We start from the raw sequence: 21,568 nt of genomic DNA, 5'->3' as shown, positions 1-21,568 counted from the left end.
CAAGTTTTCTGTCCCATCACAACTTTATTCTTTCGCGTTACAGTAAAACATTAGAACGCAGAACCAGCAGAAGGAGCAGAAGGAGCAGAACAAGCAGAATGAGCAGAACCAGCAGAACCAGCAGTACCAGCAGAACCAGCAGAATGAGCAGAACCAGCAGAACGAGCAGAACTAGCAGAAGGAGCAGAACCAGCAGAAGGAGCAGAACCAGCAGAACCAGCAGAAGGAGCAGAACCAGCAGAACCAGCAGAAGGAGCAGGGTCGGGGGGGGGGGGGTTGACAGCTACATTGGTTTGTTGCATTATCATGAGTGAAGAAACACTGGTGAGAAGGGCCATCTGAAGCTGGACCAGGGGAAGCTGGACCAGGAGGAAGCTGAACCAAGGGGAAGCTGGACCAGGGGGAAGCTGGACCAGATGGAAGCTGGACCAGGGGAAGCTGGACCAGTAGGAAGCTGGACCAGGAGGAAGCTGGACCAGGAGGAAGCTGGACCAGGGGAAGCTGGGTTATTTTTGGTTTGAAGAGGAACCCAAGCAGAAGAAAGAAGAAGATCTGATGAACCACGTGAACCAGAACTTCCAGGTTCTAGAAGAGCTTCTTCTTCTTGTTCTTCTCAAGGGTCCTGAAGACACACACACACACACACACACACACACACACACACACACACACACACACACACACACACACACACACACACACACACACACACACACACACACACACACACACACACACACACACACACACACACACACACACACACACACACACACACACACACACACACACTGATCACTACCTTCCCCATTATGTCGGTAGAACAAACTCAAACAAACAGAAACATTAAAACTACATTTCCGTGTTCCACCGGTCAGAGTTCTATAGTGGAACACAGTGATTCCCGGATTAGTTCCACTTCTGGTGTCACGGTTCTACATTGCTAAAGTACCATGAGGAGTCAGAGCACTGCATGAAGAGTGGGAGCGCTGCATGAGCAGTTGGAGCGCTGCACGAGCAGTTGGAGCGCTGCACGAGGAGTCAGAGCACTGCATAAGGAGTGGGAGCGCTGCATGAGGAGTGGGAGCGCTGCATGAGGAGTTGGAGCGCTGCATGAGGAGTGGTAAGCGCTGCATGAGGAGTGGGAGTGCTGCATGAGGCTTTCAGAGCACTGCATGAATAGTGGGAGCGCTGCATGAGCAGTTGGCGTGCTGCATGAGGAGTGGGAGCGCTGCATGAGCAGTTGGAGCGCTGCATGAGTAGTGGGAGCGCTGCATGAGCAGTTGGAGCGCTGCATGAGGAGTCAGAGCGCTGCATGAGGAGTCAGAGCGCTGCATGAGGAGTGGGAGCACTGCATGAGGAGTTGGAGCACTGCATGAGTAGACAGAGCGCTGCACGAGCAGTCAGAGTGCTGCACGAGGAGTGGGACCGCTGCATGAGGAGTGGGAGCGCGGCATGAGCAGTCAGAGCGCGGCATGAGGAGTGGGAGCGCTGCATGAGGAGTGGGAGCGCTGCATGAGGAGTGGAAGCGCTGCATAAGGAATCAGAGCACTGCATGAGGAGTGGGAGCGCTGCATGAGGAGTTAGAGCGCTGCATGAGCAGTTGGAGCGCTGCATAAGGAGTGGGAGCGCTGCATGAGGAGTGGGAGCGCTGCATGAGGAGTCAGAGCGCTGCATGAGGAGTTGGAGTGCTGCATGAGGAGTCAGAGCACTGCATGAAGAGTGGGAGCGCTGCATGAGCAGTTGGAGCGCTGCATGAGGAGTCAGAGCACTGCATGAAGAGTCAGAGCACTGCATGAAGAGTGGGAGCGCTGCATGAGGAGTGGGAGCGCTGCATAAGGAATGGGAGCGCTGCATGAGGAGTCAGAGCCCTGCATGAGGAGTTGGAGTGCTGCATGAGGAGTTGGAGTGCTGCACGAGGAGTCAGAGCGCTGCATGAGGAGTTGGAGCGCTGCATGAGGAGTCAGAGCACTGCATGAAGAGTGGGAGCGCTGCATGAGCAGTTGGAGCGCTGCATGAGGAGTCAGAGCACTGCATGAGGAGTCAGAGCGCTGCATGAGGAGTGGGAGCGCTGCATGAGAAGTTGGAGCACTGCATGAGGAGTGGGAGTGCTGCATGAGCAGTTGGAGCGCTACTTGAGGAGTCAGAGCGCTGCATGAGGAGTCAGAGCGCTGCATGAGGAGTCAGAGCGCTGCATGAGGAGTGGGAGTGCTGCATGAGAAGTGGGAGCGCTGCATGAGGAGTGGGAGCGCTGCATGAGCAGTCAGAGGGCTGCATGAGGAGTGGGAGCGCTGCATGAGGAGTGGGGGCGCTGCTTGAGGAGTCAGAGCACTGCATGAAGAGTGGGAGCGCTGCATGAAGAGTGGGAGCGCTGCATGAGGAGTGGGAGCGCTGCATAAGGAATGGGAGCGCTGCATGAGGAGTCAGAGCCCTGCATGAGGAGTTGGAGTGCTGCACGAGGAGTCAGAGCGCTGCATGAGGAGTTGGAGCGCTGCATGAGGAGTCAGAGCACTGCATGAAGAGTGGGAGCGCTGCATGAGCAGTTGGAGCGCTGCATGAGGAGTCAGAGCACTGCATGAGGAGTCAGAGCGCTGCATGAGGAGTGGGAGCGCTGCATGAGAAGTTGGAGCACTGCATGAGGAGTGGGAGTGCTGCACGAGCAGTTGGAGCGCTGCTTGAGGAGTCAGAGCGCTGCATGAGGAGTCAGAGCGCTGCATGAGGAGTCAGAGCGCTGCATGAGGAGTGGGAGTGCTGCATGAGAAGTGGGAGCGCTGCATGAGGAGTGGGAGCGCTGCATGAGCAGTCAGAGGGCTGCATGAGGAGTGGGAGCGCTGCATGAGGAGTGGGGGCGCTGCTTGAGGAGTCAGAGCACTGCATGAAGAGTGGGAGCGCTGCATGAGGAGTTGGAGCGCCGCATGAGGAGTTGGAGCGCTGCATGAGCAGTCAGAGGGCTGCATGAGGAGTGGGAGCGCTGCATGAGGAGTGGGGGCGCTGCTTGAGGAGTCAGAGCACTGCATGAAGAGTGGGAGCGCTGCATGAGGAGTTGGAGCGCCGCATGAGGAGTTGGAGCGCTGCATGAGCAGTCAGAGCGCTGCATGAATAGTGGGAGCGCTGCACGAGCAGTTGGAGCGCTGCATGAGGAGTGGGAGCGCTGCATGAGCAGTTGGAGCACTGCATGAGGAGTGGGAGCGCTGCATGAGCAGTTGGAGCGCTGCACGAGCAGTCAGAGTGCTGCATGAGGAGTGGGAGCACTGCATGAGTAGACAGAGCGCTGCACGAGCAGTCAGAGTGCTGCATGAGGAGTGGGAGCGCTGCATGAGGAGTCAGAGCGCTGCATGAGGGGTGGGAGTGCTGCATGAGAAGTTGGAGCGCTGCTTGAGGAGTCAGAGCGCTGCATGAGGAGTCAGAGCGCTGCATGAGGAGTGGGAGTGCTGCATGAGAAGTGGGAGTGCTGCATGAGAAGTGGGAGCGCTGCATGAGGAGTGGGAGCGCTGCATGAGCAGTCAGAGGGCTGCATTAGGAGTGGGAGCGCTGCATGAGGAGTGGGGGCGCTGCTTGAGGAGTCAGAGCACTGCATGAAGAGTGGGAGCGCTGCATGAGGAGTTGGAGCGCTGCATGAGCAGTCAGAGCGCTGCATGAATAGTGGGAGCGCTGCATGAGCAGTTGGAGCGCTGCATGAGGAGTGGGAGCGTTGCATGAGCAGTTGGAGCACTGCATGAGGAGTCAGAGCGCTGCATGAGGAGTGGGAGCACTGCATGAGGAGTTGGAGCACTGCATGAGTAGACAGAGCGCTGCACGAGCAGTCAGAGTGCTGCATGAGGAGTGGGAGCGCTGCATGAGAAGTGGGAGCGCTGCATGAGGAGTGGGAGCGCAGAATGAGCAGTTGGAGCGCTGCTTGAGGAGTCAGAGCGCTGCATGAGGAGTCAGAGCGCTGCATGAGGAGTCAGAGCGCTGCATGAGGAGTGGGAGTGCTGCATGAGAAGTGGGAGCGCTGCATGAGGAGTGGGAGCGCTGCATGAGCAGTCAGAGGGCTGCATGAGGAGTGGGAGCGCTGCATGAGGAGTGGGGGCGCTGCTTGAGGAGTCAGAGCACTGCATGAAGAGTGGGAGCGCTGCATGAGGAGTTGGAGCGCCGCATGAGGAGTTGGAGCGCTGCATGAGCAGTCAGAGCGCTGCATGAATAGTGGGAGCGCTGCACGAGCAGTTGGAGCGCTGCATGAGGAGTGGGAGCGCTGCATGAGCAGTTGGAGCACTGCATGAGGAGTGGGAGCGCTGCATGAGCAGTTGGAGCGCTGCACGAGCAGTCAGAGTGCTGCATGAGGAGTGGGAGCACTGCATGAGTAGACAGAGCGCTGCACGAGCAGTCAGAGTGCTGCATGAGGAGTGGGAGCACTGCATGAGTAGACAGAGCGCTGCACGAGCAGTCAGAGTGCTGCATGAGGAGTGGGAGCGCTGCATGAGAAGTTGGAGCACTGCATGAGGGGTGGGAGTGCAGCATGAGTAGTTGGAGCGCTGCTTGAGGAGTCAGAGCGCTGCATGAGGAGTCAGAGCGCTGCATGAGGAGTGGGAGTGCTGCATGAGAAGTGGGAGCGCTGCATGAGGAGTGGGAGCGCTGCATGAGCAGTCAGAGGGCTGCATGAGGAGTGGGAGCGCTGCATGAGGAGTGGGGGCGCTGCTTGAGGAGTCAGAGCACTGCATGAAGAGTGGGAGCGCTGCATGAGGAGTTGGAGCGCCGCATGAGGAGTTGGAGCGCTGCATGAGCAGTCAGAGCGCTGCATGAATAGTGGGAGCGCTGCATGAGCAGTTGGAGCGCTGCATGAGGAGTGGGAGCGCTGCATGAGCAGTTGGAGCACTGCATGAGGAGTGGGAGCGCTGCATGAGCAGTTGGAGCGCTGCATGAGGAGTCAGAGCGCTGCATGAGGAGTGGGAGCACTGCATGAGGAGTTGGAGCACTGCATGAGTAGACAGAGCGCTGCACGAGCAGTTAGAGTGCTGCATGAGGAGTGGGACCGCTGCATGAGGAGTGGGAGCGCTACATGAAGAGTGGGAGCGCTGCATGAGGAGTTGGAGCGCTGCATGAGGAGTCAGAGCACTGCATGAAGAGTGGGAGCGCTGCATGAGCAGTTGGAGCGCTGCATGAGGAGTCAGAGCACTGCATGAGGAGTCAGAGCGCTGCATGAGGAGTGGGAGCGCTGCATGAGAAGTTGGAGCGCTGCTTGAGGAGTCAGAGCGCTGCATGAGGAGTCAGAGCGCTGCATGAGGAGTGGGAGTGCTGCATGAGAAGTGGGAGTGCTGCATGAGAAGTGGGAGCGCTGCATGAGGAGTGGGAGCGCTGCATGAGCAGTCAGAGGGCTGCATTAGGAGTGGGAGCGCTGCATGAGGAGTGGGGGCGCTGCTTGAGGAGTCAGAGCACTGCATGAAGAGTGGGAGCGCTGCATGAGGAGTTGGAGCGCTGCATGAGCAGTCAGAGCGCTGCATGAATAGTGGGAGCGCTGCATGAGCAGTTGGAGCGCTGCATGAGCAGTTGGAGCACTGCATGAGGAGTCAGAGCGCTGCATGAGGAGTGGGAGCACTGCATGAGGAGTTGGAGCACTGCATGAGTAGACAGAGCGCTGCACGAGCAGTCAGAGTGCTGCATGAGGAGTGGGAGCGCTGCATGAGAAGTGGGAGCGCTGCATGAGGAGTGGGAGCGCAGAATGAGCAGTTGGAGCGCTGCTTGAGGAGTCAGAGCGCTGCATGAGGAGTCAGAGCGCTGCATGAGGAGTCAGAGCGCTGCATGAGGAGTGGGAGTGCTGCATGAGAAGTGGGAGCGCTGCATGAGGAGTGGGAGCGCTGCATGAGCAGTCAGAGGGCTGCATGAGGAGTGGGAGCGCTGCATGAGGAGTGGGGGCGCTGCTTGAGGAGTCAGAGCACTGCATGAAGAGTGGGAGCGCTGCATGAGGAGTTGGAGCGCCGCATGAGGAGTTGGAGCGCTGCATGAGCAGTCAGAGCGCTGCATGAATAGTGGGAGCGCTGCACGAGCAGTTGGAGCGCTGCATGAGGAGTGGGAGCGCTGCATGAGCAGTTGGAGCACTGCATGAGGAGTGGGAGCGCTGCATGAGCAGTTGGAGCGCTGCACGAGCAGTCAGAGTGCTGCATGAGGAGTGGGAGCACTGCATGAGTAGACAGAGCGCTGCACGAGCAGTCAGAGTGCTGCATGAGGAGTGGGAGCGCTGCATGAGAAGTTGGAGCACTGCATGAGGGGTGGGAGTGCAGCATGAGTAGTTGGAGCGCTGCTTGAGGAGTCAGAGCGCTGCATGAGGAGTCAGAGCGCTGCATGAGGAGTCAGAGCGCTGCATGAGGAGTGGGAGTGCTGCATGAGAAGTGGGAGCGCTGCATGAGGAGTGGGAGCGCTGCATGAGCAGTCAGAGGGCTGCATGAGGAGTGGGAGCGCTGCATGAGGAGTGGGGGCGCTGCTTGAGGAGTCAGAGCACTGCATGAAGAGTGGGAGCGCTGCATGAGGAGTTGGAGCGCCGCATGAGGAGTTGGAGCGCTGCATGAGCAGTCAGAGCGCTGCATGAATAGTGGGAGCGCTGCATGAGCAGTTGGAGCGCTGCATGAGGAGTGGGAGCGCTGCATGAGCAGTTGGAGCACTGCATGAGGAGTGGGAGCGCTGCATGAGCAGTTGGAGCGCTGCATGAGGAGTCAGAGCGCTGCATGAGGAGTGGGAGCACTGCATGAGGAGTTGGAGCACTGCATGAGTAGACAGAGCGCTGCACGAGCAGTTAGAGTGCTGCATGAGGAGTGGGACCGCTGCATGAGGAGTGGGAGCGCTACATGAGGAGTGGGAGCGCTGCATGAGGAGTTGGAGCGCTGCATAAGGAGTGGGAGCGCTGCATGAGGAGTGGGAGCGCTGCATAAGGAATCAGAGCGCTGCATAAGGAATCAGAGCGCTGCATGAGGAGTCGGAGCGCTGCATGAGGAGTGGGAGCGCTGCATAAGGAATCAGAGCGCTGCATAAGGAATCAGAGCGCTGCATAAGGAATCAGAGCGCTGCATGAGGAGTGGGAGCTCTGCATGAGGAGTTGGAGCGCTGCATGAGGAGTGGGAGCACTGCATGAGTAGTTGGAGCACTGCATGAGTAGTTGGAGCGCTGCATGAGGAGTTGGAGCGTTGCATGAGGAGTGGGAGGGGATAAACCAGCAGTCTGAAGGTATTTTAAGGTCAATAACCAAACCAGTCCAGCGGCCAGTTGTACTATTTGCTTCACCAGAGTCCCGAGAGGTGGAGCACCAGAGCTTCGTTTAACACAACTAATTTGATAAGACATCTAAAAAGTAAACATGTGGTGAGGACGCACAGGGGACGTCCACACCAGGAGACTGGTTAACCTGGACCAGCTGTTCCTGTCCTCTCATCCACAAGAGGAGTGTTTAGGAGCCTGGAGACGGTTTTCAACATGGGTCCCTGCTCCTCCTCCTGCTCCTCTCCTTCCAGATCATCCTCTTCCTCCTGCTGCTCCTCCCCCCTTCTCCTCTCCTTCCAGATCGTCCTCTTCCTCCTGCTCCCCCCCCTTCTCCTCCTTCTCCTCTCCTTCCAGATCGTCCTCTTCCTCCTGCTCCCCCCCTCCTTCTCCTCTCCTTCCAGATCGTCCTCTTCCTCCTGCTCCCCCCCTTCTTCTCCTCTCCTTCCAGATCGTCCTCTTCCTCCTGCTCCCCCCCCTTCTCCTCCTTCTCCTCTCCTTCCAGATAGTCCTCTTCCTCCTGCTGCTCCTCCCCCCTTCTCATCTCCTTCCAGATCGTCCTTTTCCTCCTGCTCCCCCCCCCCTTCTCCTCCTTCTCCTCTCCTTCCAGATCGTCCTCTTCCTCCTGCTCCCCCCCTTCTCCTCCTGCTCCTCTCCTTCCAGATCGTCCTCTTCCTCCTGCTCCCCCCCTTCTCCACCTTCTCCTCTCCTTCCAGATCGTCCTCTTCCTCCTGCTCCCCCCCTTCTCCTCCTCTCCTTCCAGATCGTCCTCTTCCTCCCCCATCTTCTCTCCCTCGTGCTCCTCCTCCTCCTCATTTCCCATCCTCATTCTCTTCTGATCCTCCTCCTCCACCTCCTGCTCCTCCTCCTTCTTCTGCTGCTGTCTCTTCTCCTGCTCCTCGTCCTCCTCTCATGTCCTCCTCTCCTCCCTGTAGAACATGACAGACGAGCAGAGCTGTCTGTCCCCTCTCAGCAGGGAGCCTGCAGCACTGTGACGCTCAGAGAAACAGATCACAGTTGATACAATTAAATTAGGTTTTTACTCGGTTCCCATCGGCTTTGAACGGAAAATAACTTGCAGGTTTTTGTGATATTTTCAGAAATGCTTCGCCATATTGCTGATAAAAGTCAGAACACACCTGTCATGAATTTGTACCTGCGCCACACGGTGCGGGACGAGTGACACAGCCAAATGCAGATTGAAAATAAAGGTGATCCTGGGAATAGTAATCTTGGCGCCTTGCCAGACAGCTCTGGTATCGGAACAGTATCGGTACCGTCAGATATCCACATTCAGGTATTGGGATCAGAAGTGAAAAAAACCTGGATCAGTGAATCCCTACTCTTGGTCCCTGGAAGTGTCCACCCTCTGCTGGATGTCTCTCTCCCTACCCATCTCTCTCTCGGTACCTGGAAGCGTCCACCTTCTGCTGGACATCTCTCTCTACCTGTCTCTCTCTCTGTACCTGGAAGAAGTCCACCCTCTGCTGGACGTATCTCTCTGTACCTGTCTCTCTCTCGGTACCTGGAAGCGCCCACCCTCTGCTGGACGTCTCTCTCTACCTGTCTCTCTCTCGGTACCTGGAAGCGTCAACCCTCTGCTGGACGTCCCAGTCAGCCTTCTCGTCCTCGTGCTGCCGGCGTCTTTCATCCAGCTCTCTGTGTTGAGCCTCCAGGTTTTTCTTCATCTGCTCGTGGCGCCTCTGGAGCTGGAGGATGTCACAGGTCAGGGGTCAGAGGTCAAAGACAGACCCCGAGGTGGGCTCTCTGACTTACCTCGAGCTCCGAGTCCCTGAGCTTCTGCAGCTTCTCCTTCACCTTCATCTCAAACACCTGCTCCATCTCTTGCTCCATCTTCCTCATCCTCGACTCGTGCTCCTGTCGCTCCTTCTCCATCTGAGCCAGAGGAGTCCTGAGGGCAAGTATGAGGACAGACAGACAGTTCAGACAGAAAGGTCAGAGGGCAGACTGACAGTTCAGAGGGAGGACAGAAAGGTCAGAGGGCAGACAGACAGGTAAGAGGGCAGACAGGTCAGAGGGAAGACAGTTCAGACAGACTGATCAGAGGGCAGACAGGTCAGACAGACAGGTTGGAGGGAAGAAAGGGCAGAGGACACACAGTTCAGACTGACGGGTCAGGGGACAGACAAAGGTCAGAAAGACAGCTCATGGGACAGACAGACAGGTCAGAGAGACAGGACAGAGGACAAACAGATCAGAGAGCAGGCAGACAGGTCAGAGGGCAGGCAGACAGGTGTCGTGGTAAAATGATATCTTGGCCTTATACTCATTAAATTTGATCATCAGAGGCTTCCTACCTTCCTGGCTTTAAGCCAGCAACTCTTGGTTCACTCCTTTTTCCAGCTGGCTTTCAACTAGCAACCATTCCCTCACTCCCTTCTCCAGCAAGGCATTATCTGCCTGGGAACCAAGGTCAACGCTCTACTATTGCTAAGACCCAACAGTTCAATTGTTCTGCTTCAAACCCCTCCGTCTTCTCCCCACCGGTTAAGACTCACAGGCGCAACTTGTGAGACGGACACTCGATCCTGCAGACAGCTGGATGTCCTCTGCATGATCCTGGGTCTTGGGGACCCCAATAAACTTCTCCTGACAGAAAAACCTTGTTCTAATACTTTATTCCAAACAGCACCGACAACAACAACAAAATATCCACGACACAGGTCAGGGGACCGACGGAAAGGTCAGAGGGCAGACAGGTCAGAGGGCAGACATACTAGTCAGACAGACAGGTCAGAGGGCAGGCAGACAGGTCAGAGGGCAAACAGGTCAAAGGGCAGACAGACAGGTAAGAGGGCAGATGTGTTAGAGGGTAGACAGACAGGTAAGAGGGCAGACAGCTCAAAGGTCAGACAGGTCAAAGGTCAGACAGGTCAGACAGACAGGTCAGGGGCCAGACAGACAGGTAAGATGGCAGGCAGACGGGTCAGGGGATAGACAGGTCAGAAAGACAGGTTGGGGGCCAGACAGACAGGTCAGAGAGACAGGACAGAGGTCAAACAGATCAGAGAGCAAGCAGACAGGTCAGAGGTCAGGTAGAAAGTTCAGACAGACAAGTCAGGGGACAGACACAGAAGCCAGAGAGCAGACAGGTCAGAGGGCAGACAGACAGGTCAGAAGGCAGATAGACAGGTTGGAGGGCAGACAGACAGGTCAGGGGACAGACAAAGGTCAGAAAGACAGCTCAGGGGACAGACAGCCAGGTCAGAGAACAGGCAGACAGGTCAGAGAGCAGACAGGTCAGAGGACAGACAAGTCAGATAGAGAGGTCAGCAGACAGACAGACAGATAAGAGGGTAGACAGACAGGTCAGATGGCAGACAGGTCAAACAGACAGGTCAGACGGACAGGTCAGAGGGTAGACAGACAGGTCAGAGGGCAGACAGGTCAAAGGGCAGACAGGTCAGATAGACTGATCAGAGGGCAGACAAGTCAGACAGACAGCTCAGAGGGTAGACAGACAGGTCAGACAGACAGGTCAGAGGACAGACAGTTCAGACAGACAGGTCAGAGGGTAGACAGACAGGTCAGAGGGCAGACAGGTCAAAGGGCAGACAGGTCAGATAGACAGGTCAGAGGGCAGACAGGTAAGAGGACATACAGTTTAGACAGACAGCTCAGAGGGTAGCCAGTCAGGTCAGAGGGCAGGCAGACAGGTAAGATGGTAGACAGATCAAAGGTCAGACAGACAGGTCAGAGGGCAGACAGGTCAGGGAACAGACAGACAGGTCAGGGAGTAGACAGGTCAGGGGACAGACAGATGGGTCAGACAGACAGGTCAGAAGGCAGACAGGTCAAAGGGCAGACAGACAGGTCAGACAGACAGATCAGAGGGCAGACAGGTCAGACAGGCCAGAAAGACATGTCAAGGGACAGAAAGACAGGTCATAGGGCAGAAAGACAGGTCAGAGGGCAGACAGGTCAGAGGGCAGACAGATCAGAGGGCAGACAGGTCAGACAGACAGGTCAGAGGTGAGGCAGGTCAGACAGAAAAGGTCAGAGGGCAGACGGGTCAGAGAGCAGACAGGCAGATCAGAGTACAGACAGGCCAGAAGGCAGATAGACAGGTAAGAGGGCAGACCGGTCAGAGGGCAGACCGGTCAGAGGGCAGGTGGAGGAGGTTGAGAAGGTGGATGATGGGGTGGAGGAGAAGCTGGAGGGGGTAGAGTAGGTGGATGATGAGGTGGAGGAGAAGATGGAGGAGGCGGAGAATGTGGATGATGAGGTCAAGAAGGAATATAGTGAGGTGGAGAAGGAAGGTAGATGAGAGAGCAGGTAGAGGAGGTAGATAAGGTGTATGATGAGGTGAAGGAGAAGCTGGAGGAGGTGGAGAAGGAAGATGGTGAGGTGGAGGAGAAGCTGGAGGTAACACTTCCATGCCGTCAGCTGTTCCAGCTCTAGAAACACAGACACAGTTAAGAAGTAATTATCCCTCCTTCACAGAAGAAAACAACCTCAGATTTCTCTTCAGTACAATAGCCAGGCTGACAAAAACCCACCGCTCAGTCGAACCTCATATCCCTTTAACTCTGAGCAGTAACAATTTCATGAACTTTAATGACTAAATTCGAACTATTAGGGATCAAATTAAAGGCTCACTGCCCAAAGCAGTCACATAGTGATCAATAACATCTTCAGGTTTGTCAGTAGAACATGATTTCAGTTCTCCAGCCTCCATCCTGTAGAGCAGGGGTCTCAAACTCACACCTTGCTATGAAAGTATAGCGTTAGTGCGGCCCGCAATGGGAGTGGACCTCCTAACATTACAACTCAGGCAGCTCGCACGGCTTGAGTGTATTACACTCAGTTTGACATTGTGATTTCTATAGTTGTTAAGAGCAAGAACTTCACATTGTTTGTGGGCTGTACAGTAGGTAAGTACAGTCGGTAAGTACTGTAGGTTACTTGTTCTGTCTTTTGTAAATAGAACCCTAACCCTAACCCTAACTGCAAGCAATGATGAGCTCAATGAATAGATCTTCTCTATTGCTCATTCTGCAAAAAAGTTAAGCTTTTATTTTGACACTACCCAACAGGAAAACCATGGCCAGAGGATACTACACACAAAACCCTCTTCACTCCTGGTTGCAAACTTACAACTAATAAACTAAACTAAACTAGATGTACTAATTAACTACATGAACTCAGCAACAAAAACACAACACAACCATTAGCAACACTACAAACCTAATATAAGCCCAATAATTACATCTAAAACACGACAACAGAAACTCCCATGATGCATTGCAGCGATCAGCTCCATGACGCTCCATATTATTAAAATGGAGGATATATGCAGGAGATCAGGGCTTTAGAACCGTGAGTGTGAGCGGGGGGGCTTTCAATCTCTTTTAGTTGTTGTGTGAGTCATTATTGTTCAGAGTGGAGAGCGTTAGCCTCTGTGGCTGTGAGCATCAGTATGAAGCCTCGTTCTTCCTGACGTAGTGACCATCGTACTGGTCACTACGTCGCTCTGCTCTCACTGCTGGTTTAGTTGACTGGATGTATTGAAACATGGCGCTCCACAGTGGCTGCCCAGAGCTCACCGCTTCAGATGGCTGCAGAGCTGCGGGTCCGTTCACTACTGTTGTGTAATGACGTTACATCCCTGCCTCGTTCTCCACCCGCCTACATGGTACCATACTCTCTGTAGTGGTACCGTACTCTCTGTAGTGGTACTGTACTCTCTGCAGTGGTACCGAGCAACACAGGTGGTCTGGGTGCGCTTTGCCTTACCATACCGTACCGTCCACCACCTCGCTCAGGGATGTACTGCAGTGGTCCGAGGCTAAAAGAGCAGCAACAGAGGAACCAAAGAGCTGCGGGTTCCCGACCCCTTGTTCTAGACATTCTAAGGGTCTCAACTGCTTCTTCTCTCAAGACAAATGTGGCTCAGATATGTGAGAAGAAGAGCTGCTAAGTCTCTGGCAGCAAGGAGGAGGAAAGAGAACCCATGTTCAGGAGAACCGTTCATGAGCTTCGCTCAATGTTCCATTCGTGTTCAGAAGAAATCATTAAAATCGTTAATAGTGACGTTTGAGGGTTTGTTGTAGAACTTGTTTTGAGGAACCCAGCCTCACCCAGACCCTGCCTCCAGCGGGGAGACCCCTGGTCTAGGGTCTCTGAGTCTAACATGTCTGTTTGATCCAATCCACACTAGACTTTTCAAAGACATTTTCCCTGATTAATAATCAATACTAGATCAGATCAACCCGATTAGTAATCAATACTAGATCAGATCAATCTGATTAGTTATCAATACTAGATCAGATCAACCCGATTAGTAATCAATACTAGATCAGATCAATCTGATTTGTTATCAATACTAGATCAGATCAACCTGATTAGTAATCAATACTAGATCAGATCAACCTGAATAATAATCAATACTAGATCAGATCAACCCGATTACTAATCAATACTAGATCAGATCAACCTGATTAGTGATCAATGATAGCACGAATCATTGCTCTTTAGGCCTTTCAGGCTGCTGTTAATAAAAGTATTGATTAGGTTATCAATATCCAACTTTCCATTAGTTCCTGCTGCAGTTCACCATGAGAGTGTTTCTGTCAAGAGGAGAACCTGAAGCTTCCAGAGTGGACTTGTGTAAAAGTACTGACAAGAAGTACTGACACAACGTACTGACAGGAAGTACTGGTTTTCTACAAAACACTTGGTTCTCAGTGCTGCTCCCTGGAGGTTCCTAGGTTTTCTACCAGTAGAACGGAGGTGGAGCTTCCAGCTCTTAGGCTCCTCCCATGAGGAAGAAGCTCCCAGGATCAGTATGGAGGACGACTCTGGAGACGTCCGAATTGTCCCTCCTACCTCCTTGTCGATGGACTTTACCTTAACCACTCGATGACATCACAGGGTTAAGGAAAGGTGTGAGGAGGCTTCCTAATGGAGTTAGTGAAAGGTGTTAGGAGGCTTCCTAAAGGAGTTAGTGAAAGGAGGCTTCCTAAAGGAGTTAGTGAAGGTGTTAGGAGGCTTCCAAATGAGTTAGTGAAAGGTGTTAGGAGACTTCCTAAAGGAGTTAGTGAAGGTGTTCGGAGGCTTCCTAAAGGAGTTAGTGAAAGGAGGCTTCATAAAGGAGTTAGTAAAAGGTGTTAGGAGACTTCCTAAAGGAGTTAGGAAAGGTGTTAGGAGGCTTCCTAAAGGAGTTAGTGAAAGGTGTTAGGAGACTTCCTAAATTAGTTAGGAAAGGTGTTAGGAGGCTTCCTAAAGGAGTTAGGAAAGGTGTTAGGATGCTTCCTAAAGGAGTTAGTAAAGGTGTTAGGAGACTTCCTAAAGGAGTTAGGAGGCTTCCTAAAGGAGTTAAGGAAAGGTGTTAGGAAGCTTCCTAAAGGAGTTAAGGAAAGGTGTTAGAAGGCTTCCTAAAGGAGTTAGTGAAAGGTGTTAGGAGACTTCCTAAAGGAGTTAGGAAAGATGTTAGGAGACTTCCTAAAGGAGTTAGGAAAGGGGTTAGGAGGCTTCCTAAAGGAGTTAGGAAAGGTGTTAGGAGACTTCCTAAAGGAGTTAGGAGGCTTCCTAAAGGAGTTAGTTAAAGGTGTTAGGATGCTTCCTAAAGGAGTTAGGAAAGGTGTTAGGATACTTACTAAAGGAGTTAGTTAAAGGTGTTAGGAGGCTTCCTAAAGGAGTTAGTGAAAGGTGTTAGGAGGCTTCCTAAAGGAGTTAGTGAAAGGTGTTAGGAGTCTTCTTAAAGGAGTTAAGGAAAGGTGTTAGGAGGCTTCCTAAAGGAGTTAGTGAAAGGTGTTAGGAGGCTTCCTAAAGGAGTTAGTGAAAGGTGCTAGGAGACTTCCTAAAGGAGTTATTGAAAGGAGTTAGGAGGCTTCCTAAAGGAGTTATTGAAAGGAGATCACGGTGGTGTGGCAGTCAGACAGCACGAACCCTCAGTCTCAGGCTCTCGCCTCACAGCAGGAATGTTGTGGGTTCAAATCCAGGGCCTTTCTGTGTGGAGTTGGCATGTTCTCACTGTGTGTACGTGGGTTTTCTCCGGGTTCTCCGGTTTCCCCCACAGTCGAAAAAACATGCACCGGGGGTCCCTGAGCAAGACCCTCGGCCCCCCCAGCTCTCCAGGACACACTTGTAAAAGAGATTATTAATCTCAGTGTGGTTCTCCTGGCTAAATAAGGACTAAACACTGTGCAGGTTTATCTGTTTAATGGAGCTTCAGTGAAGCTGCTTCACCCTGGAACATTTTCTAGTCCAGCTGATGGAGATTTAGACTGATGGAGGTTTACTGATGGAGATGTGCTCGCGTGCTCGCATGCGCGCGCACACACACACACCCACACACACACACACACACACTGACCTGGTTGCCCCCCCCCGGCTCGGGTGGCCCCCCCCTCCCTGCCAGGTGACAGCAGCCAGCTTCCTGCTGCGGAAGTTTTCATAGTGAATGTTGTTGGTGACGTCCTTCAAGTCCTGCATGTGAGTCCTGAAACACCAAAACACCACGTCACTGTGTGTGTGTGTGTGTGTGTGTGTGTGTGTGTGTGTGTGTGTGTGTGTGTGTGTGTGTGTGTGTGTGTGTGTGTGTGTGTGTGTGTGTGTGTGTGTGTGTGTGTACCAGCAGTCCTACTTAACTACATGTCAGGTCTGGCTCAGCTGGTTCCAGCAGGCAGGAAGTGAAGCTACTCAACATGTTGAAACCCTTTCCTAGTTACTGACCCATGAGGGTGGTTAGAGGACTAGATAGAGGAATGGTAAGTAGACTACTTAAGAGTCTACTTACTTAAGGTGAATAGTTAGAGGACTAATTAGATGACTGGTTAGAGAAAAAATTTGATGACAGGTTAGGATGCTACTTAAGAGCAGTGGTTGGAAGACTAGTTAGGTGAATGGTTAGAGGACTAGTTAGATGACCTGTTAGAGGACTAGTCAAAGCAGTAGATCGAGGGATAGTTTTGTGACTGGTTAGAGACTCTGTAGAGGACTGGTTAGTGGGATAGTCAGATGACTAGTCAGAGGACGGATTAGAGGACTAGTTAGAGGACTGGTTAGAGGACAAGATAGATGACTAGTTACAGGGCTGGTTCGAGCAATAGTTAGAGGAATAGTTAGAGGGATAGTTAGAAGACTGCTGAGAGGACTGGTTAGATGACTAGTTCGAGGACTGGTTCGAGGAGTAGTTGGATGACTCGTTAAAATACTAGTTAGAGGACACCTGGTCTCAACCTTCCGTGGTCTCAACACACTTCCTCCATAAACCTCCCGTGGTCTCTCCTCACCTGGTCTCAACACACCTCCTCCATCAACCTGATCTGGTCTCTCCTCACCTGGTCTCTCCACACCTCCTCCATCAACCTGATCTGGTCTCTCCTCACCTGGTCTCAACACACCTCCATCAACCTCACCTGGTCTCTCCAAACCTCCTCCATCAACCTCACGTGGTCTCTCATCACCTGGTCTCTCCTCACCTGGTCTCAACACACCTCCTCCATCAACCTCACCTGGTCTCTCCACACCTCCTCTAACAACCTCACCTGGTCTCTCCACACCTCCTCCATCAACCTCACCTGGTGTCTCCACACCTCCTCCTTCAACCTCACCTGGTCTGACCACACCTTCTCCAACAACCTCACCTGGTCTCTCCACACCTCCTCCTTCAACCTCACCTGGTCTCTCCACACCTCCTCCATCAACCTCATCTGGTCTCACCACACCTCTTCTAACAAATTCACCTAGTCTCTCCACACCTCCTCCACCAACCTCACCTGGTCTCTCCACACCTCCTCCTTCAACCTCACCTGGTCTCTCCTCACCTGGTCTGACCACACCTTCTCCAACAACCTCACCTGGTCTCTCCACACCTCCTCCTTCAACCTCACGTGGTCTCTCCACACCTCCTCCTTCAACCTCACCTGGTCTTTTCCTCACTTGGTCTGACCACACCTTCTCCAACAACCTCACCTGGTCTCTCCACACCTCCTCCACCAACCTCACCTGGTCTCTCCTCACCTCCTCCATCGCCAAGAAGGCTCATCAGCGCCTGATCTTCTTGTGGCGTCTGAACAGAGCTCATCTGAGTACATCAGCCCTCACCACTAGAGGAGCTATAGAGGGAGCTACCAGCAGCTTCTCTCTGTGGAAGAGAACATCACTCCTCACCACTATTGATTATGGATGAATAGTCCATGTATTCCAGATAATAATCTTAACTAATCCTAACCCTCATGTCTCCGTTCACTAGTCCCTATGTTCTCTCAGCAACATTTCCAGTGAATTCCAGTTGTCAGCATTAATTCAACTGTGCTTGGAATAGATTAATCTCCGCCTACTGGTCTCTGACTTCCATGACATGTTACGTTATGGACCGCGCTCTGAGAGGAACCCTGACATGTGTGAATGGAATGGCAGCAGGTGTGCAAATTCTGTTAGAACCTTGAGACTCACCTGAAGAGCAGGTTCCTGAGGAGCAGGAAGTCACAGTGTTCACTGTTCTCCACTGAAACACACAGCAGAGTGAGACACTCCTCCACCTCACCTCCACCTGCAGCATAACACCTCCACCTGCAGTGTAACACCTCCACCTCACCGCCACCTGCAGCACAACACCTCCACTTCACCTCCACCTGCAGCATAAAACCTCCACCTCACCTCCACCTGCAGCGTAACACCTCCACTTCCCCTCCATCTGCAGTGTAACACCTTCACCTCCACCTCACCTCCAGCATAACACCTCCACCTCACCTCCACCTACAGCATAACACCTCCACTTCACCTCCACCTGCAGCATAAAACCTCCACCTCACCTCCACCTGCAGCGTAACACCTCCACTTCACCTCCACCTGCAGCATAAAACCTCCACCTCACCTCCACCTGCAGCGTAACACCTCCACTTCACCTCCATCTGCAGTGTAACACCTTCACCTCACCTCCACCTGCAGCGTAACACCTCCACTTCACCTCCATCTGCAGTGTAACACCTTCACCTCACCTCCACCTGCAGTGTAACACCTCCACTTCACCTCCACCTGCAGCGTAACACCTCCACCTCACCTCCACCTGCAGCGTTCTGTGTGTGTGTGGCTCACCTTCAGCCACGCCCCAGGAGTACTGCCTCCCACGCACTCTCTTCCCATTGACCTCCATGATGGTGTTACTGCCCACCACAGCCAGGGGTAAACGGTCCTGTGTGTGTGTGTGTGTGTGTGTGTGTGTGTGTGCAGGACAGTGTCAGAATCACACAGCTTGTAGAAACACTGCAGACTGAGACGTGGACTTCACTGAACAACTGACCTGGATCTTCTGGATCATCTTCATCTCCTCCTCATCCTCCATCTCGGGGAAGTCGTAGGTTTTGATTCCATGATCCTGGATTTCCTCCATGATCTGATCAGGAAAGGGGAGGAGCTTCAGTGAACAGGAAGAATCGGGCGGTGTTAGTCCCGATCCCCCCCATCAGCTCTGGTTTTCCTGTGGGGTCCGTTCTGCTCGGAAGGTCTGGGAAGGTCTGGGGAAGTCTAGGAAGGTCTGGGAAAGTCTGAGAAGGTCTGGGGAAGTCTGGGAAGGTCGGAGAAAGTCTGAGGAAGTCTGGGAAGGTCTGGGGAAGTCTAGGAAGGTCTGGGAAAGTCTGAGAAGGTCTGGGGAAGTCTGGGAAGGTCTGGGAAAGTCTGAGAAGGATCCTAGATTATGAACATGTTTGATATTTGCGAGGAGAAATCCTGTAGTGGTTCTGCTGGAGAGGAGCCGACCAGCAGGGGGCGTAACGTCATGAGGACGACTAATAAAACTAACCAGGCTGAAAGCAGCACTGCTGCTGCAGCTAGTCAGCTCCTGACTTGTTAATGCTGACTTCATGACATCACTCACTCTCACTTTATTAATCCTCACTGCTTCTTTAACTTTACATCCACTGGTTCTGAGTTTCCTGTCAGGTGACATCATGAACCTCATTATTCCAGATCAACCCTCCTGGAGCCAAACAGACCTGGAACAAGTCGAGAACCAGAACCAGAACCAGAACCAGAACCAGAACCAGAACCAGAACCAGACCCAGAACCTCCTTCAGAGCTGGGAGACCAGAACTTATTGGGTTCTGTCATAAAGAGACAATCCAAGCACCAATCAGAATCATGTAGAAACAGGTACAGAGATCTGATTGGTCAGGAGTCGGCGCTTACGTTCAGTGTTTCACACTGAAGTCACGTTGGACCATTGAGCCACTGACCACTTGAATATTGAGCATAAAGAACATAGAGCTATATATCTAGATCATCGAACTCTATGGTGCAGAGCCTGAAGGATCGGTTCCAGCTGTGCAGTCCCATGATGACATCAGAAGGGGAAGATCTTCTGCCTTTTGTCTTCATCAAGTGTGTGTCTCTACAAATTCTGTAGTGTGGTTCTCAATGTGTTCTCACACACACACACACACACACACACACACCTGCTTCTTGAAGTGCAGACACTCCTCCGTGGTCAGGGTGTCTGCCTTCGCGATGAGCGGGATGACATTGACCTTCTCATGGAGTCGTTTCATCAACTCCACGTCGAGAGGCTTCAGTCTGCGCACACACACACACACACACACACACACACACACACACACACACACACACACACACACACACACACACACACACACACACACACACACACACACACACACACACACACACACACACACACACACACACACACACACACACACACACACACACCCACCCACCCACCCACCCACCATCAGAGGATTCAAGCATTGAGCAAAATGGCAGATGGAGTCAAAGCGTCGCCACCCTGCTCTCCAGAGTCCTCAACAGAAATCCACCAACAAGAGCAACTCCACTGACAGGGAACTCTACCCCTGAGGATTCAGGCACTAGAGCAACCAGCTGACCAGAAGGTTCAGGAGCTAGAGTGACCAGAGGATTCAGGAGCTACAGTGACCAGGTGACCAGAGGGTTCAGGAGCTAGAGCAACCAGGTGATCAGAGGGTTCAGGAGCTAGAGCAACCAGGTGACCAGGGGATTCAGGAGCTACAGTGACCAGGTGACCAGAGGGTTCAGGAGCTAGAGTGACCAGTTGACCAGAGGATTCAGGCGCTAGAGTGACCAGCTGACCAGAGGGTTAAGGAGCTAGAGCAACCAGGTGATCAGAGGGTTCAGGAGCTAGAGCAACCAGGTGACCAGGGGATTCAGGAGCTACAGTGACCAGGTGACCAGAGGGTTCAGGAGCTAGAGCAACCAAGTGACCAGGGGATTCAGGAGCTAGAGTGACCAGAGGATTCAGGAGCTACAGTGACCAGGTGACCAGAGGGTTCAGGAGCTACAGCAACCAGGTGACCAGAGGATTCAGCCGCTAGAGTGACCAGCTGACCAGAGGATTCAGGAGCTAGAGCGACCAGCTGACCAGTGGATTCCGGCACTAGAGTGACCAGGTGACCAGAGGATTCAGGAGCTAGAGTGACCAGAGGATTCAGCAGCTAGAGCAACCAGCTGACCAGGAGATTCAGGAGCTAGAGTGACCAAAGGATTCAGGAGCTACAGTGACCAGGTGACCAGAGGGTTCAGGAGCTAGAGCAACCAGGTGACCAGAGGATTCAGCCGCTAGAGTGACCAGCTGACCAGAGGATTCAGGAGCTAGAGCGACCAGCTAACCAGTGGATTCCGGCACTAGAGTGACCAGTTGACCAGAGGATTCAGGAGCTAGAGTGACCAGAGGATTCAGGAGCTAGAGTGACCAGCTGACCAGAGGATTCAGGAGCTAGAGCGACCAGCTGACCAGTGGATTCCGGCGCTAGAGTGACCAGGTGACCAGAGGATTCAGGAGCTAGAGCGACCTGCTACGAGTGTTTAGGATTAACTGCTTTCCCTGTTCACAGCAGATTATAAAAATCTGTAGCTGTCCTGGAGAACGCCGTTTAAGTATTGTTGCGTTGATTTGTCTCATTTTAACATCAGCTGCTGCTATTAGCTGGTGGCAGAAGTCACCAATCAACAGGGGCACCAGTGAAACCGAAACACCGGATAGTGAAGCACCATTGTAACAATATACATTTTGTAATATTGATCATTTGAGCTGATATCCAACAGGGAGTTGTAGCTCCGCCCTTCACTGAAGAGTGGAGCTACAACTCCGAGTCGGTCAGTGGAAATTTGTTCCTGTGGCAAGGTGCAGTATTGATCTGTGTTGTGTGGTGAGGTGCAGTACCAACCCGTGTCCAGAGGGGGCGATGAAGTACAGGCAGCAATGCACTCTGTTGTCTGGCATCTGACGTCTGTTGAGCCGCGACTCTGCGTTCAAGTAGTCCTCAAACTTACCGTCAATGTGGTCAGTGACAGGCTGCATGCTGAGGAGGACAGGGTCAAAGTTCAC

The 21,568-nt window shown here is 53.0% G+C and overlaps 1 protein-coding gene across 7 annotated transcripts in view; it reads right to left on the bottom strand.

Annotated features, from left to right (window-relative positions):
- LOC308122825 (septin-7-like) overlaps positions 1–21,568 on the bottom strand; it is a 42,611-nt gene continuing 21,043 nt past the window's right edge. For 3 of the 7 annotated variants that reach the window (XM_080484942.1, XM_080484936.1, XM_080484938.1), the window contains 9 exons: positions 21,408–21,542; positions 19,641–19,758; positions 18,491–18,583; positions 18,286–18,382; positions 17,644–17,695; positions 15,560–15,685; positions 8,998–9,133; positions 8,803–8,930; positions 9–622 (listed from right to left, as the gene is read on the bottom strand). In XM_080484942.1, coding sequence (XP_080341068.1) covers positions 586–622; positions 8,803–8,930; positions 8,998–9,133; positions 15,560–15,685; positions 17,644–17,695; positions 18,286–18,382; positions 18,491–18,583; positions 19,641–19,758; positions 21,408–21,542 — 922 coding nt within the window. In that variant the 3' untranslated portion in view covers positions 9–585. Of the gene's footprint in view, positions 623–8,784; positions 8,931–8,997; positions 9,134–15,559; positions 15,686–17,643; positions 17,696–18,285; positions 18,383–18,490; positions 18,584–19,640; positions 19,759–21,407; positions 21,543–21,568 lie in introns of all 7 variants that reach the window. The other 4 variants (XM_080484937.1, XM_080484939.1, XM_080484941.1 and 1 more) reach the window with 3 other exon arrangements.

Source organism: Lipophrys pholis (assembly GCF_963383615.2).
Source record: "Lipophrys pholis genome assembly, chromosome: 17".
NCBI classification, from domain to species: domain Eukaryota; kingdom Metazoa; phylum Chordata; class Actinopteri; order Blenniiformes; family Blenniidae; genus Lipophrys; species Lipophrys pholis.
The sequence above is the reverse complement of the archived record's forward strand: the minus strand, read 5'-3'. Positions and strand labels throughout refer to the sequence as shown.